The 16,022-nt window shown below is 33.6% G+C and overlaps 1 protein-coding gene across 17 annotated transcripts in view; it reads right to left on the bottom strand.

Moving 5' to 3' along the window:
* The window catches only part of DPH6 (diphthamine biosynthesis 6), a 204,941-nt gene that overhangs the window by 185,388 nt on the left and 3,531 nt on the right, over window positions 1–16,022 (bottom strand). For 15 of the 17 annotated variants that reach the window (XM_054068070.1, XM_054068079.1, XM_054068073.1 and 12 more), the window contains exons 2-3: window positions 15,547–15,641; window positions 12,986–13,179 (exon numbers count right to left, since the gene is read on the bottom strand). In XM_054068070.1, the coding sequence (XP_053924045.1) occupies window positions 12,986–13,179; window positions 15,547–15,641 (289 nt within the window). Of the gene's footprint in view, window positions 1–12,985; window positions 13,180–14,880; window positions 14,987–15,546; window positions 15,642–16,022 lie in introns of all 17 variants that reach the window. The other 2 variants (XM_054068084.1, XM_054068085.1) reach the window with 2 other exon arrangements.

The raw sequence follows: 16,022 nt of genomic DNA, 5'->3' as shown, positions 1-16,022 counted from the left end.
CAGATGTTATGCAACTTAAGTGCCAAATCATGCTGCTCCATAAAAGTTAGTTAATGAAATAGCATCTTTCCATTTTGATAAACAGGGCATTTGATGTCAAAATATTAAAACCATCTCATAACTAATAGAACTTCTTTTTAATACTAAATCTGTGCTAAGTCTCAGCGTAAATCTTCCTTTGAAAGCATTTATTGATCTTTCCTTCACAGCACTGTTCACCATTTCTGTAAAGCAATACTTTTGAGAAAGGTGATGTAAGCAATGAATAAGTCACAATGACAAGTGGGTAATAAATAATGACTGACAGACTTTCCCTAAGAACAGAAGACTGGTCTCCAAAGGATAAGGATAATAGTGAAGGTGGCAAAAAAGGGTTATTGTAACACAAAACCATTAAAAATACTAGAAATGTGTAAAGGTCTAGAGGAAGTTAAAAAATGTGAAAGAAAAAAGAATTACTGGACTTTATGCAACAAACTATAGCAGAATGAAAAGTGACTATGTAAACAGGAAAGACTAATACAATAATCTCAGCAATTACAAACCAACAGTTATCTAGCTCTGTAAAATCACAAGCATTACAAGTTGTACTCAAGTTCTACAAAATATTATATATCTATACACATCAATCCTTTTTTTGTGCTGGTATGTTGGCCAGGGATTGCAGAAGATGAAGAATGCCAAAACGGCAAAGCTATGCCAAGCAGTTGCACCTACTTGGATGACATGTTCAGTAATAAACTGCCTTTCTGAAATACAATGGTGTCACTGTTCTGGATACGAAAAGGACATTATGAAAAAAAGGTCAAAAAACGTCAAATACAGTATGCGGTACAACTTATCAAGTCACTGTGTGAGCAGCACAATAGAGGAAAATAAAAAAAAGGGGAGCTCTGGATAACACAGAAAACAGCAAAACAAGAAGCCTCAGGAATGTAGAACAAACAGATGTATTAGAAAGTCTTTCAAAGAAAGACTGTTCATTTGTTTTCAGTCTCTAACTCCTCAGTATCTACTGACACTTAACAGTCATTCTGAAAATATTATCTATACTTCATATAGTTATGAAAACAGACTATCAAGTAACGAAGTACAAGTTAAATACTATTTTTTTCCTGTAAAAATACTACGCCATGAAAGATTCTCTCTCGTGTGATTAAGTTCCACAGAAAGAAAGAATGTCTTAAAGGTAGAAGAAAAATTGTCTTTAAAAAGATATCCTAAAAAGGAAGGTCTTAAAAATTAAATTTAATCATGAAGACCATCCTGGGGTCATACATAGATTCCTACAAATTTCTTCAGTAAGAAAAGTCAGCATTTCTTTTTATTATGTCAAATAATGTTCCATTTTTGATTGTAGTATTTGTTTTTCTGCTTGTAGCAATTGTTATAGCATAGGCAACTGATAACCACGTAAATCAGAGTAGATGCTTACTATTTTTTTACATATTTTTTTAACATATATTCTCCTTCATCAAATATTTCAAACAGGGATCACATAATCCAACTAGATGAAATGTGGTATTTTTAGGGGAGGTAATGATTGTAGGATGGGGTGAAATTATCAACATTTTAACCACAACGAAAGAAGCATGTGGACTAAGCAGGACTTTCCCTAAGAGCACCTGCAGTGGCTGCTCTGTCACTGCCCAGCCTTGGTAAATTACGCCAGTCCTCAGTAGACAGAGCAGCTGTAATTCATTGTCTCCAATAATGTAATTTACATTTATCACTATTTTAATTATGTTGAATCTTAATTTGCTAGTTTCATTGCAAGAAAAATACACCTCATTAATTTTTCCAAATAGACAGCACCTTACCTGTCTGAAAGGCTGCAGTTTAAAATTACATGCTTCTCTCATTGCCAACCAGATCACACTTACAACAAATCACCTATACCCGTTTTCTTCATTAAAACATTATTTTAATTAAGAATTAATTTTCTAAGCAAAATTCCTACTGATCAGAATGACAGATTTTCTGAAGTGATAAAAGTTCCATTGAAGAAGATTAAAATCATAGCTAAAGCAACTACTTACTTTAAAGTAGAAGTTTATATTACCCCTTTTCTCCTAATAATTTCTGCCCTTTCTTAATGAAGTAAACTTTCAAGAAAATGATATGGTTTGGCCATATTGTAGAAAAAATTAATACTTGTTTTACCATTAAAAAAACACACATGCATGAAGAAGCTCATTAACAAAAATGAAACTAAAATAAACCCAGTATTTAAGATTAGCATTAATTATGGAATCAGTGCAAGAATTAAGCTTGATTCACAGCTTTAGTTACATTTATAGTGAAGTAAAGTCATTTTGACCAAATGTAACATTACTTTCTGCCAGCAGAATAATAGTTGCTTTATTGAAAAAACACGGGTCACTTTTTTAACTTCTGTAATCGTTTTATGTTAATGGCTAGTAGATATGGGGTATTTTCTGGATCAGCCAGTGCACATTATGCCAAAATATTTGCTTCCTCCAGCAACATTTCAGTATATAAAATCTCATGATAAAAAGATGTGATATGACTAGATGCGAGAGATTACCCATAAAAAAGGCAGAAAAAAAATTCAAAGCTTCTACACACTACATTCCTGAAGCATCTCACCTCTTAATTTTAATTTAGTCTTTATCATCACTTATTAGCAGATCTCAAACACTGTAAGGAGTGGTGTGTGATCCGTTATTCATTCCATCAAAATTCTTATCACTTGTTACACAGGAAAAATGGTTTTAAGGAGAAGAAAGCTGGTGTATTTATCTTTACTTTTCCAAACAAACGAAGGCATGGGGGTAGTCATGTGTTTTACACAAATCATTAGATACAGGAATGTTTTGAACAGCCATCAATGGTTACATCATTAACTATGATTTACTGCAATGACTTATGATTTTCATTTCATAGAACTGCATTAGGAGTGTGTTCTACACAGACATTAACACTCCCCATCATAAAATAAAGCCATTTAACTTTTCACACAGTGACTTTTATGATGCTGTTACAGAAGAAACTAATTGTAGTTAAAGCATTTATTTTTTAAAAGGTCATGCTTTTTTATCGTAGTTTATAACATTTAAATGGCAGCATATGAGTGTGCATGTGCATGTATATGAATGTAGGGAACATGTGTGTTCGGTACGGAACCCATCCAACAAGTTCTGCAGAAAACACAGAATAAAAAGTTATTTGCATATTAAGCTATAATGAGGTAAAAGAGAAATCTAAATTGTAAATGAGTTTTGGAGACAAATCAATGCTAATGAACAACAATTACTTCAGTCACTGCGTGAATTAAAACAACATCATTAATAAAGCTTAGGTGCTCTGCTAGTGAGCATGTCTCCAGTCCCCAGCAGATCATGCAAGACGTAGTTTAGGAGAGGCAGCAACCACAAAGGGTAAATTTAAAATTATTTTGGCTTAACTTTGAACAAAAACTTCAGGAAAGCCTACATAACTCAGAAAATCCCATCCAGTTTTAACGACTGCCTTGAATGCCTGATAAAATTTCAGATTTTCACTAGATAATGACGAGAGAGCTTATAAACCTAACAGATGACTCAGAACAGTCTCTTTTATTCCCCTCTCTTGAAAGTAAAACAGTCAGTGAAAAATAAAAATGTTTCCTTAAGAAAAATAGAGCTTTTGTTTGAGCTATAAATAAGTCTAAACATCCTGTTCCTTACCTGAATGCTCAAAACCAGCTGTAGGTAGTAACCATGTAGGGAGAAACTACAGAGGGCACTGTTGTATCAGTTATCATGAGTTACAATGGTGACAGGGCCCAAGAACAGAAGACTGTCAGGAACATAAATAACTAACTAAAGAAAGAACCTGGAGTTAGGAGAGCATGCAAATGCACTAAACCTAAGACAATAATAAGGCAAAAAGACTGCAGCTGTATTTCTGAAGGAAAATGGACTGAAAAAAAAGTTCACATAACAGACTGTCAAGCTGATAGGAATGCGGCAGAGCATACATTTGGCATTTTCCTTTGTACTACTTCACATGGAAAAGGTAACTAATCATAGCACCGCCTTATCCTTTGCAAACAGCAACCTATTACTGGAATCCCACTCATAATCAATATGAAAATGAGTGATGACTGTTATGCAATTCTTCCACAGGCAGAATTTATCAACAGAAAGAATAGCTCCATACCGTACAGCCTTTTTATACAGCGTTAAAAGGCTAGTTCTGTTTTATTCTTTTACATAATGACAGTTACAAATCAGTCATTTCTATTTTGAAAATGGTAACATTGCTACGATATAAACTAAATGAAATCTGAACTACCTTTAAATATAGTGATCAGAAACAGTATGTGTCCAGTTGAAAATAATGTAACCGTGCAATTGCTATAGGTATGACATTCCAATCAAGGCGGGGGGTGAGTGTTAAATAAGTCCACTTAAATAACTTAGTAATTGTACAAGAAAGCAAAATTATTTATAGACAAAGATAAGACTCAGAGATAAGAATATTTATGAAGACAAATTTGATAAATGTTTTACTCCTAATTTATATGAAAGCTCACCTATCTTGGATATACTTCATTAAACACTAATAAATTTTAAAACATATATTACCATTGCCTAATGAGAAGTGTAAATAATATAAAGCAGCCAGTTACTTCAGCACAGAGTAATATAATTAACTTTTTATATTTTTCATTTTTATCTTTAAAAAGCATGATGAAGATGCCAAGCAAGAAAACAAAATACAGAAATAAGATATGGACAGTATCTATACTCTACAGTTTATCTATATAAACAAAACTGTAGAGAAGAAAGGTGTTGCTCTTTTTCAACAATCTGGTGGCAAAACCCACAAGCAGCACGTTTAACAGTACTACAGCAAAAAAACACAGGACTTCTGTAAGCATTGACTCAAATTCACATTTAAAGAGGAAAGGCTACATGGAAGCTATTTTCAAATTAAGTTGGGCAATAACTTCATAATAAACCAATGAATTAATGTTAACAGAGAAGATTCTCAAGCAAACAAAATATGTACCAGAAAATTTTCTACAGCTATGTTAATAAATGAACAAAAACAAAACCACTGCCATTGCATGTGGATATTCACTCACATACATATGCATATGAACTGTGACGGTAACTGTAGGAGAACTGTATTTCTAAGCATGCAAAGAAAGAGGTACTGCATGAAAGGAAACTGCCACAGAAAATGAAAGTCCAGGGGATTTCTTGTTGTTTGTTTGCTTTTTTTAAATTGCAAAACTGGACAATAGAAATATATTTCCAAGCAAGATCCTCCTTCCTTGTAAGTGACTTAAGCAATTGTTGCAAGCAACTTTTTAATAAAAGATAAATAGTAACAAAAACTGACCTGCACATCAGAAATCGGCTTCATTTAGGTTTTGCCATCTTTGGCTTTTAAACACGCTCTGTACGTAAAACGTTAAGGAAAAGTTTACTAAATTTCAAATATGTGCATGTTCTGTCTTCAGCCTAATTCTCTTTCTAAATCAGAACTATTTTAAAATTTCTGAACATAGCTGCAGTCTAGTAATCTGTTTAGCTCCTGGTTTTTATTAGCACTGTTTTTGACAGTCTAGCTTTCAAAAAATAAAGTTTCATCTTATTTTATTATTTCTGCATATTAATAAAATTTCAATAGTATTACTTTAATAGTATTACTTTAACACTCCTTTCAAAGTGTATATGATTGCAGGCAGGCAGGTAGTATCCATGTAAATGAAACTAACGTGTATCTATGTTTGTTAGACACACAAATAAAAGAAATGGCTATTGATCTACTAAATATATACTATAACACTAGGCTAAAACAGGTGAAATTCTCAAATTAAAATATATGTTTGTCCTATGTAAAATTTAACTGCATTTTATCCCAGAAATATTGTAGTTCATTCCTACACACGTGCAATTGGATCCAAATGGGGCTTTTACTGAGGCTGCTGAGTCTATGCATGTCACTTAAATAAAACTCAAACCATGAAAAAAGTTTTGATAACATTTACAAAATAGACTTAAACATTTTAATGTATTTTTCCATTTAACTACAATACTGAATGCCAAAATGTTAATAGATACCTCTCTAAATATTCAAGAAATTTAACAAGATATTTGAAGTTCTTTTCTCCTCCTGCAATACAGCACATTAAAACCATTTTTAGTATCGTAATTTATTCAAAGCTTGATTAGAAGCAATAGCTGTGAGAAGAAATACAGCATTGTTGATTCATATACAAGCATTTCACTTAACTACATTGGATAATAGCAGTGCTCCTGAAGCAGCATAAAAGCAAAGTGATTAGAAGTCATTACTGTTAATTAGCATTCACTTCACATTGACAGGGATGAACCTTTTCTGTGCTGAACAAATGGAAAGCTTTTATCTGAAAGTCTGCCAAACCTGGTCAAGGTAGGCACTGAAATAAAGTGTCAGTGACCAGTAAGTAGAATTCAAAACAACAATAACAAAAAAAAGCAAAACAAAATCTAAGGATGTATCATCATCCAATTAGTGAGATTCAGTCTTTAAACAGGAAAAGGTTTGAAGGGAATGAGTAAAACTGGAAACTCATACTTCACATTCTGCAATCTCACTGATAAAAGGAGGAAATGTGTGTTTATCAAACTTGCTGCGAGTGCACGGTTCATTTGGCGTCCTGTAAACAATGCCTGGCTGCCCATATCCAAATGCATGTGAGAATCTTGCAACCCAGAACATCATATTCAGCAGGCAAGGTCACCCTAGAGATGCCCTGGAAATGGGAAATTAGGAAAACCTGGCAATCAGAGGTTTAAAGCTGACCAGAACAAGCCCTCAGGCTCACCTACCATCTTTCACCACCACACTGTCTCTGCTTATTCAATATTAACACAACAAGACTGAGAGTGAGTAAAAACAACTCCACATACCTAACAGGGAAAAATACAGCGACTTTTTTGTTTACATAAAGCTCAACATTTCTCACGGTAAAAACTACCTCAGAGATGTTGCTCAAGATCCACTTCTGGAAAAAAAAATGACCCCTCCTGAGCAGCCCAGATAAGACATTGAGAACGACAGGCATCCTGTTGATTAAAAAATTTCCTTGCTCCCATCTCATTTTAAAATTCAAACTAAAAAACAAAACAAAACAAAACCAAACCTAAACAAACCTCTGTCCTACCCTCTTCCCTTAATTCACACTCTTATTCACTGCTGAGGACAATGGTCATCCTCCAGCTGGAAGAATGAGCTCTACAGAGCTCCACTCCAGAATTAAAAGAAAAAATAAGTCGATTAAAAAAAAAATCGTTGAACATAATGAGTGCAAAGGGACAATCCAAATTCTGACAGATAAAAATCTAGTAATAATAAAAGAAAGAGGAACTTAAGTTTTTTGCCACAGGGAAAAAATACAGCAAACGTTTCATTAAAAAAAAAAAATCTTACTTTATAAAGAAGCATGTTTAATTATTTCTTGTCAGTGTAGGTAGCCATTTCATACAGTTTCTAAAAGTTCATGTTTAACTTTCGCATCGAAAGGCAAAAAAGTAATGTGCTAAGAGATGTGATCTCCATATGTTATTCTAATCAACATAAGTAGGTAGAGGGCCCCAAAAATATATACCATTTTTTTATCTATCACTGTTCTCCCTAACTGAGCAATGAATTTTTTTTAAATATTTTTTCAATACTGATGTTCTAATTTCAATTGCTGCATATAACTTCTATGTTTCAATTCCTGAATCATATAGAAAGTTAATCTATCAAAATATCAAGGGCACAATATTCTTGATTTGCAATAATCTTAACATGTAGAGGAAAATATTAAGGCTGAGGGATTATTTCAGAAATTCAACACAAAGACAAATACCTTTTCCTATAATTTAATCTTTTTCCAAAAAAAGTCGAGAAATTGAGGAATTAGTCTATACATCTACAAATAATTCAAATCATAACAGAGAAGATATTAGATTTCCTTCAACTGAAAACATGGTAAATGATGACTAGAACAGCTCTGCTCTGCATACTTCTGAAATCTCTGAATCTCATCAGTGAGAGGGGGAAGCTACACTTTGTTTGAACTTCTAAACTGCAAAACCAGTTCAGTGAACAGCATGCTGAGGTCCTCACACTGCATATTCTTGAAGTCAAACAGACTTCCATAACTAATAATATTTAGATCTTTAAGACTCCTAAGAAAATCCGCAAACTTATTTGTATGAGTAAATGATTAGTCTTCACCATGTAAATACTACCACTGAAGTCATAGCAACTACTGACAGCTTATTAAAATGGACATCTAAAATCCAAATTACTATTTCTAAATACATTAACGTCACTTTTAAATGCAATTTGTAACAGTGAAGACAGTGAAGCGATGCAGTATAAAACTATGTTACACTCATTAATGTGTTTTTTGTGATGGGACTATCTAGACCTTTGGCTGTACAAAAGCCACAGACAGTTAGTCATCAGACAGAAACCAAGAACTCATTTTATCCACTGGCCACAGCAGCTAAATTCTGGAGAAGGGTGAAAAGACTACTGTTCCCTTAGCATAGAACAGTTTTAGCAAGAATGAGGAACTGAGAGCTTTATCTTCTGTGAGGGAATTAATCCCTATCCAAAGGCCACAGAATAACCTTGTATTTCATCCATTCACCTCAAACCCTGAAGAACTGTTACCTGAAGAACTCCAAGCGTTATGAAGTTTCACTGAATAATGACCTAAATTACCTCTATTCCACCTGAACCTGCACAAAAAAGTACTTTGAAACAAAATATCACCCGAAATAACATCTAAAATTACACACGTACTGCAAGTTTAACTCTTAGATGTGAATGCTTCCCATCTTCAGTAGATATCAGTCTGGATCCATTTAAAAAATCATGATCTTGACCTTAAAAAGTAACTGTTAAATACAGGAGTCACACTGTATTAATAAGCTCTTTGTAGCTGTACCTAAAAACGATTTTACTTATTCTTAAGTAACTGAGTTTAAAGATCAGTGCTCTAGAATGTGACAATATTTTAGAAAATAAATTTTCTTTCTTTACCCTTCCATATTACTGATGAAATGAAATAATGTCATGAACAAAGGCTACTATTATTCAAATGCTTCATACATCAAATAAATCCAGAATCAATTCTTATTTTCAGCTGATGATCAATGAATACTACCATAATTAATTAACTCATCAGTCTTGAGATCTAATATATTCATTTAAGTATGCTTTTGGGGTTTTTTTGTAAGCTTGCAGGTTCTGAACCTGCAAAGTGCACCACCAAAGGAACTCTAATAGAAAAAAACTAATGTTAAGACTGAAAACCAATCTGCATGCTTTATAATAAACATGGGGAAATATATTACAAAGACACTTTAAACAGAATCAATTTTTGAAACAGTGATTTAAAAAAACTCAAGTACTCAAAAATGTTATTGAAAAAATTGAAAAACAGCTAGAAGAAAAAAAACAATTTAATCAAGAATTCTACTAATTACTCCAGCAGTGGAAACTTACCAAACAAAGGAAAAGCTTTCACAGAGTGGAGGAGATAAGACAATAAAATTGGAAGAGCACAGAACTGTCTGCAAAGTCCCAGAACTGCAACAAATCATTTTGCCTTGGTTTGTATAGTCTGGAAGCTGCTACAACGATTGCCCTAAACAGAACTTTAGCCATAGCCCATGAGATAGAGAAAACATTACCCGACATTCAACCCATCCAATACCACTTCTGTATGTGCTTGCATAGAAAATCAATGTATTATCTGGACAAGATCATAATTACACTGAAAAGGGGAGAAAGTGATTAAATATGCCTATATTGAGGAGTATGTTGTCAGAAAGTTTCATAAAAACACCTCCACGCTCCAGCCTTTCCAGCCACTCTAGGGAAAGAAACATAGCTTCCCCATGCATTTCCTGGTTTCAAAGACAGTGCCACGAGAAAACCCTGAAGGATAATTCAGATAACTAAGAACTAGTGCTTAAATGCTTTGCTGGGAAAAAAGCTCCAATACGCAAAGCAACAAACACAGACAAACAAAGGCAGCAGCAATCCCTATTCAGTAACATGGAGAGTGGGTTAAATTATGCCTTGGAGTTCAGGGCTCTCTCACAAAGTAAACATTCTCCTATAAGGTGTGGACTGCATAGCAACATACCTGCAGACATCATACAAACACTCTGATACATTTCACAACATGTATTGAAAACAAAATCTAAAACAGGGCATTAGGCAATTAAAAAAATATATAATTTTTTTTCATACCCATCAATCATCTGGCTTTGTGACAATAAAATTAGCAGATTACAATTCCTCTTTCTGAGTCCTGTGAAATAGAACTTGACTGTTGCCCTGGGTTTCCCAGCACTGCAGGGGAATAAACTTTTTAGAAATCTCATTCTCATAGCACTGTTTTTAAAATCAACAAATACTTTTCAATTCATACTAGTTTTTCAAATGTGTTTTGTTTAAAATGTTTACTAAAGAAGTACTTGCAATACAAGCATTCTTTACAAACTGAAAGTGAGACACACTATGTGATTTTGATCTAGGCATACTTTGCCTGTGTTCATGCGCCCAAACTACTTGACAGAAAAACACAGCTATGTTAGTTTGACCAGTGTTTTGAAATTACGTCCACTCAAGGATGCGTTTTGACAAGGCTTCCACAGCTTCCACAGAATTCCTCCCCTCCCTTCAAAAGAATGCAAATTGAGTTCTCTGTTTAAAACTACTAACATCTGGGGGAAAAGAATCCTTAAGCAAAATCCTCAGTGATTAAGACTTACATAGTCAAGCTACAAAACTGCAGTTATAAATAAATGTGAAAAAATAAAGCCAGAAAGTTTTCAAAGTTACTGTTAGCATACAAAAGAAAAATTTTCATGTCATTCTTTAAACAAAAAAACCCAAAAATTTACATCTCCTGTAGTCTGCACCCCCTCATAATTTTGCAATTATTCATCAGAATATGCAAGACTTCTACTGAAATTTTTGCATCAGAATTTCATAGATACGTTTGACTGTAAAGGCACGACTAACATAAAGGTAGTATATTGTTAATATCTATGTCTTTAAAATATCACATAGTGAAATTAATATTTCTATACAGGAAAGACAGTTATTTAGTTACACACAACTTGATAATATCACTTTCAACTATAGTTATCATTACCAGGTACACACTTCCAAAGCAGCAGTTGCCAAGATTTAACATTAGCATTAATTTATGTCAGGCATCCATTTCTCCAGAGACAGCAAGAATCAAAAAGGAAGTACCATCTTAATTGCCACTAATCTGCCCATTTTTAATTAAATTGATCAGTAATTTATTATCATACTCAGCAGCAGAAAGCTGTTAGAATGCAGGTTTAAGAAACAGCATATACTAGTCCTTCTGATTTCTAATGCTATCATGGTTCAAAACTAATTCTTTCAATTCCTGTACTGCATGATACACTCATTCCATTTAAAACCTTTGTGAAGCACTTGAGAGCATAATCACAGAATCACTTAGATTGGAAAAGACCCTTAAGATCATCGAGTCCAAACGTAAACCTAACACTGCCAAGCCCACCAATAAACTATGTCCCTAAGCACCACAACTACACGTCTTTTAACTACCTCCAGCAATGGCGACTCCAACACTTCCCTTGTTCCAGTGCTTAACAACTTGTTCCAGTGCTTAACAACTCTTTTGGTGAATATATTTTTCCTAATACCCAATCTAAATCTCCAGTGGTGCAACCTGAGGCCATACAGTCTACATGCACTGTTGGCCTGTTTCGTAATCTCGTACCCCAACATATTGTACGATCTTGATTTTACTTTAAAGAAATGTGATTTTATTGCCAAAAATGTTTAAATGTAGCATTTGATTCCAACATGGTTCAGGAAGCACCCTGTACTTAAACCACATTCTTAGGTCTTACCTGAAAGTTAATTGTTTTTAAATTGAACAAGGAATAATCCTGAAGCTTTTATATTCATGAATCTCAAATCTTATTTCAATGGAGGAAAAGGAGCTAGAAAATGTTCAATACCTGAATTTAAAACTAAAAATATTTTTAGCTGAAGTGTCAGAAAGTAGTGTACCAGTTTGATTCAATGTGTATTTACTTTTATTAAAATAGCAAATTATATGATTTTCTGAACATCGTATTGTTTTAGTACCACGCAGTGCAGTCATCAACACAATTAACTAGAAAAGAGACAGCACGTTCACTCAAACTTTGTGTAAAACCTCTGGAGTCAAAGAGAGGTTTTGTGTTTATTTCAAAAAGATTCTAGTGGAAAGTAAATTACCACACAAAACACTTGAAAAGAATGAAGAATAAATGACAAGTATTTTAAGAAATAAGCTCATTATATCCTTTTTTTTTTGTAGATGAAAAGGATTGATATATATATATTATTGTTACTATGTGATATATTAGAATATAGTTACAAGGCTATCACAATCAAAATAAGCATTGTAAAATATATACTTTGTGAATGATCTGCAACATACAAACAAATAACAGATTCTGGTTTACAGACTATAAGTGTACACAACTAGAAATGTCTACACATTACTTTCCATACACTGATAAACGCATAAAACTTACAACGATCTCTCATTCCAGTAATCAAGCAATGCATTATTTTAAATATGAAACTATGTAAACATTTTATTTACACATAATTTTTACAATTATGCTTTTTGTAGTATACGCTGCACACCTGTGACAGGTACTTTTATTAAACAGGAACAAGGTTTTGGCTTGAGATGGGGATTAAATTCTGATTTACATTGAGGGAAAAGCAATGAAGTTACACTATATATTTACAGTGCCAGGAAGAACACAGGAATAGAAATAAAACTTGTAGAAGTGTTCAATTTTTAATCTAAGCTTTCCTCAAACACCTAAGTGGACCATTTACTTAAATTCATAAATGAATTTAGCAATATAGTTGTCCCCAAGTGTTTCATTCTTTTCATCCAGCATACCTTAACAAGCTTCAAGAGGTGGTAAAGGTCTTCAACTTCATCTTCCTGACACGTGGTATACACTCTTCCAGTATTTACACTGGTACCCTTTATGAAACCACGATAGAGAGGCAAATCCAATGCATCAGCATATAGGTCAACGGCGTGGTGTCCTACTGTCTGATACATATAGCTGTCCAACTCATCAGTCTGCCCTGCCACAATTAAGAAACAATCGTATTAGGTACATTATTTCAACAATTACAGATAATCAATCATATTACTACAAAGCACCGAGAGAATCTAGATGTTAATATTTTTCAGTTTACAAGCATATATTTGGTGACAATGCCTCTATAAAAATAGGAAGAAAAAAAAATAGAATTCTCCACCCAATAGACATATAGAGAGGAAGACATCTGTCACAAATATGCTGCCTATTTGGAAATTGTGGTGTCTATTTCTTCTTTAGTGTTCCTCCCTGTTTCATCCAAAAATCTTGTAACGATCCAATCCTGTTCCTATTTATATGGTAATTTAAATAGGAACGCAGTTCAGAAGGAGAAACCCAGATGCATTTCAACATACTCGGAGCAAGAAATTTGGAATACACTGCAATACTGAGAATAACCAATAGGCTGTCAAAATTTCCAAAGCCTTTACTTAAAATTGTTATCATGATCATCAAGGAAGAAGAGGATATTATTTTAGCTTCAGTAAAACAGAAGTAGACTGCTACAATGTTTTGTCATTGCTTAATATACAAAAAGAAAAGGAATTCTGTTATAATACCCAGACTCTTTTTACCTTTAGTCCATTTACAAATTAAGCTCACAATTACATTAACTCTTTGCTGCTATTCCCTTAACCATGAGAAAAAATTAACTGGATTTTCTTACAAGCAATTGGTATTAACAGATAAAAAAACAGTTAAAATGCAGACAGAATTGATTAGAATTATCTTAAATCTTAAACTAATTGATAAACAGGTCACATATACAACTTTCAGATAATTTTCCAAACAGATCAATAAAGCAATATGTCACTACTGGTGAAATAACTTCATTTATTAAAAGCTAACACAGTTCACTATTTTCATGCTAACTTGTAATATTGGAAATTCTCTAAATTTACACAGGCATATCAAGCATCACTGCTGCATACCTACATAGCACACCTTGCAGAGATAGCTCTGTGACACTGATTGAGATAACTTATCTGTCACGTAACAATTAGGTCATGTTACATTTGATGCCATACAACAGAAACGCTTTTACTCAAAATGGGCAAATCTAAACCCATAATCATAACTAAACAATCTATACCAGAAGAGTTGCTTTAAAAGAAAACTCAGTGTTTTTCAGCATACATGAATGTGACAAGGTCTTTAAACTGATATTCAGTTCAGAATACATGGTTTCTTTATTAATTGAGACTCTCCAGGCAACAGTGGTACATGATAAAATAAAATGAATGGCATAGAATCTGCTGTTGCCTGAAGCACCTCAATTAACTTCCACAAAATTTCCAACTACACACTTAAAGAGAGCATTTTATGATTTTAATGACAATATTCTACATTTCTGATGTGGATAAATTAGTTTAAAGACAACGTATTTCAAGAAGATTAGAGATTATTATACCCTAGCTACCCAGAAAACAAATTTTTCCTGTACTCCCTAGCATTTGCCAGTTCCGTCTGACTCATTTGAGATGGCAGCTCCCTTTATCCTTCACTTTCTCTGTGTAACTTCCCTACCATACAGTTACCAGATATCATACTTAATTGTTCAACATATGTTGAATAGTTAACGTGTGTTAACATACTTCAACATTTTCCATTACCAACTGGAAAAAAAACTCACTTCCTTTCTAAATTCATATGCTCTATTCCAACACAAAAGTACTCAGCTCACCTGCTAACCTCACCACTGACTTAGACTACCGAGTTTCTCCCACTGCCTTTCATAGATGCAAGTCTACACGCAGCCAATGAGGAACTGATCAGAAAACAGGTCCAAGCTAAAAGGAAAGAAAAAGGCAGGAAAAAATATGCATCAAGATCGAGTCCAGTCGGGATCTGTTCCTCACTCTAGTGCACAAATGCTGGTCTAGAATATTAGAGGAAGATCCACAAGGTTAAAAACGAATGAGCAGCAGCAAACCTGCATATTTTTGGTAGATGAATTTGTTTATTTCAGTTGAAAGCATTTCTAAAAATACAGCATTTATCTAGCTTGATGATATCCCTCTACCACTTCTATCTATCTGTGCTAGTGAACTTGCACAATTCCTTTGTTTACCAACAGCAATATATGTATTTTCACTTTTTCAAGTTATGTAAGCTTTTCTTTTACTGATCTTCATCCTGTTGCGGGTTTTGCCCCTTTGAGGAAAAATACATTTAATGCATCTCCACAGCATTTTCTGTTTTCCACTCCTTTTAAGATTTCTCAATTGCCCTTCAATAATGCAAAACTATACACAAACACATAGAAGAACTGAATTCAGGTATAGCTGTGCCTCATTGTTTCTAATTTAAAAAAAAAAAAAATCTCGTCTAAGAAACATGGCTTTCATACCTGTGTTTTTGGCAGGTCTTAAATTGGCCAGAGCAACAATCTGATGCCCAGCAGCAACACACTGCATCATATTATAACAGCTGTCCTTCCCACCACTGTAAGAAAAAGAAAATAGTGGCAATTAAAGGTACTGCTAAAAGTTTTACCCCTTATGACTTTTGCCTAATTACTTAAAAATTAATATCAGAGCTGGTTATAAAGTTTTGAAATAAAAAAAAAAGTGGCAAAATACTAGCAGAAGGATAAAGATGATTTCACCAAACAACACTTACTATGTATGTATAATGTCTACATATAGTATCCATAAAGAACATATCCAGTTCTGTATTGTATTACTAATCTGAAGGTTCCATGAAGAACAGCCACTAACGCTGGAATCTCTTCAGAATGAGGACTGTCTTCTACTGCAGAGATGAATTACTCTGTACTCATTACTAGGAAATTTGAGATTAAAAAAACAACAGTATTTGCTCCAG

The sequence above is a fragment of the Cuculus canorus genome, chromosome 5 (assembly GCF_017976375.1).
Source record: "Cuculus canorus isolate bCucCan1 chromosome 5, bCucCan1.pri, whole genome shotgun sequence".
NCBI lineage: Eukaryota > Metazoa > Chordata > Aves > Cuculiformes > Cuculidae > Cuculus > Cuculus canorus.
The sequence above is the reverse complement of the archived record's forward strand: the minus strand, read 5'-3'. Positions and strand labels throughout refer to the sequence as shown.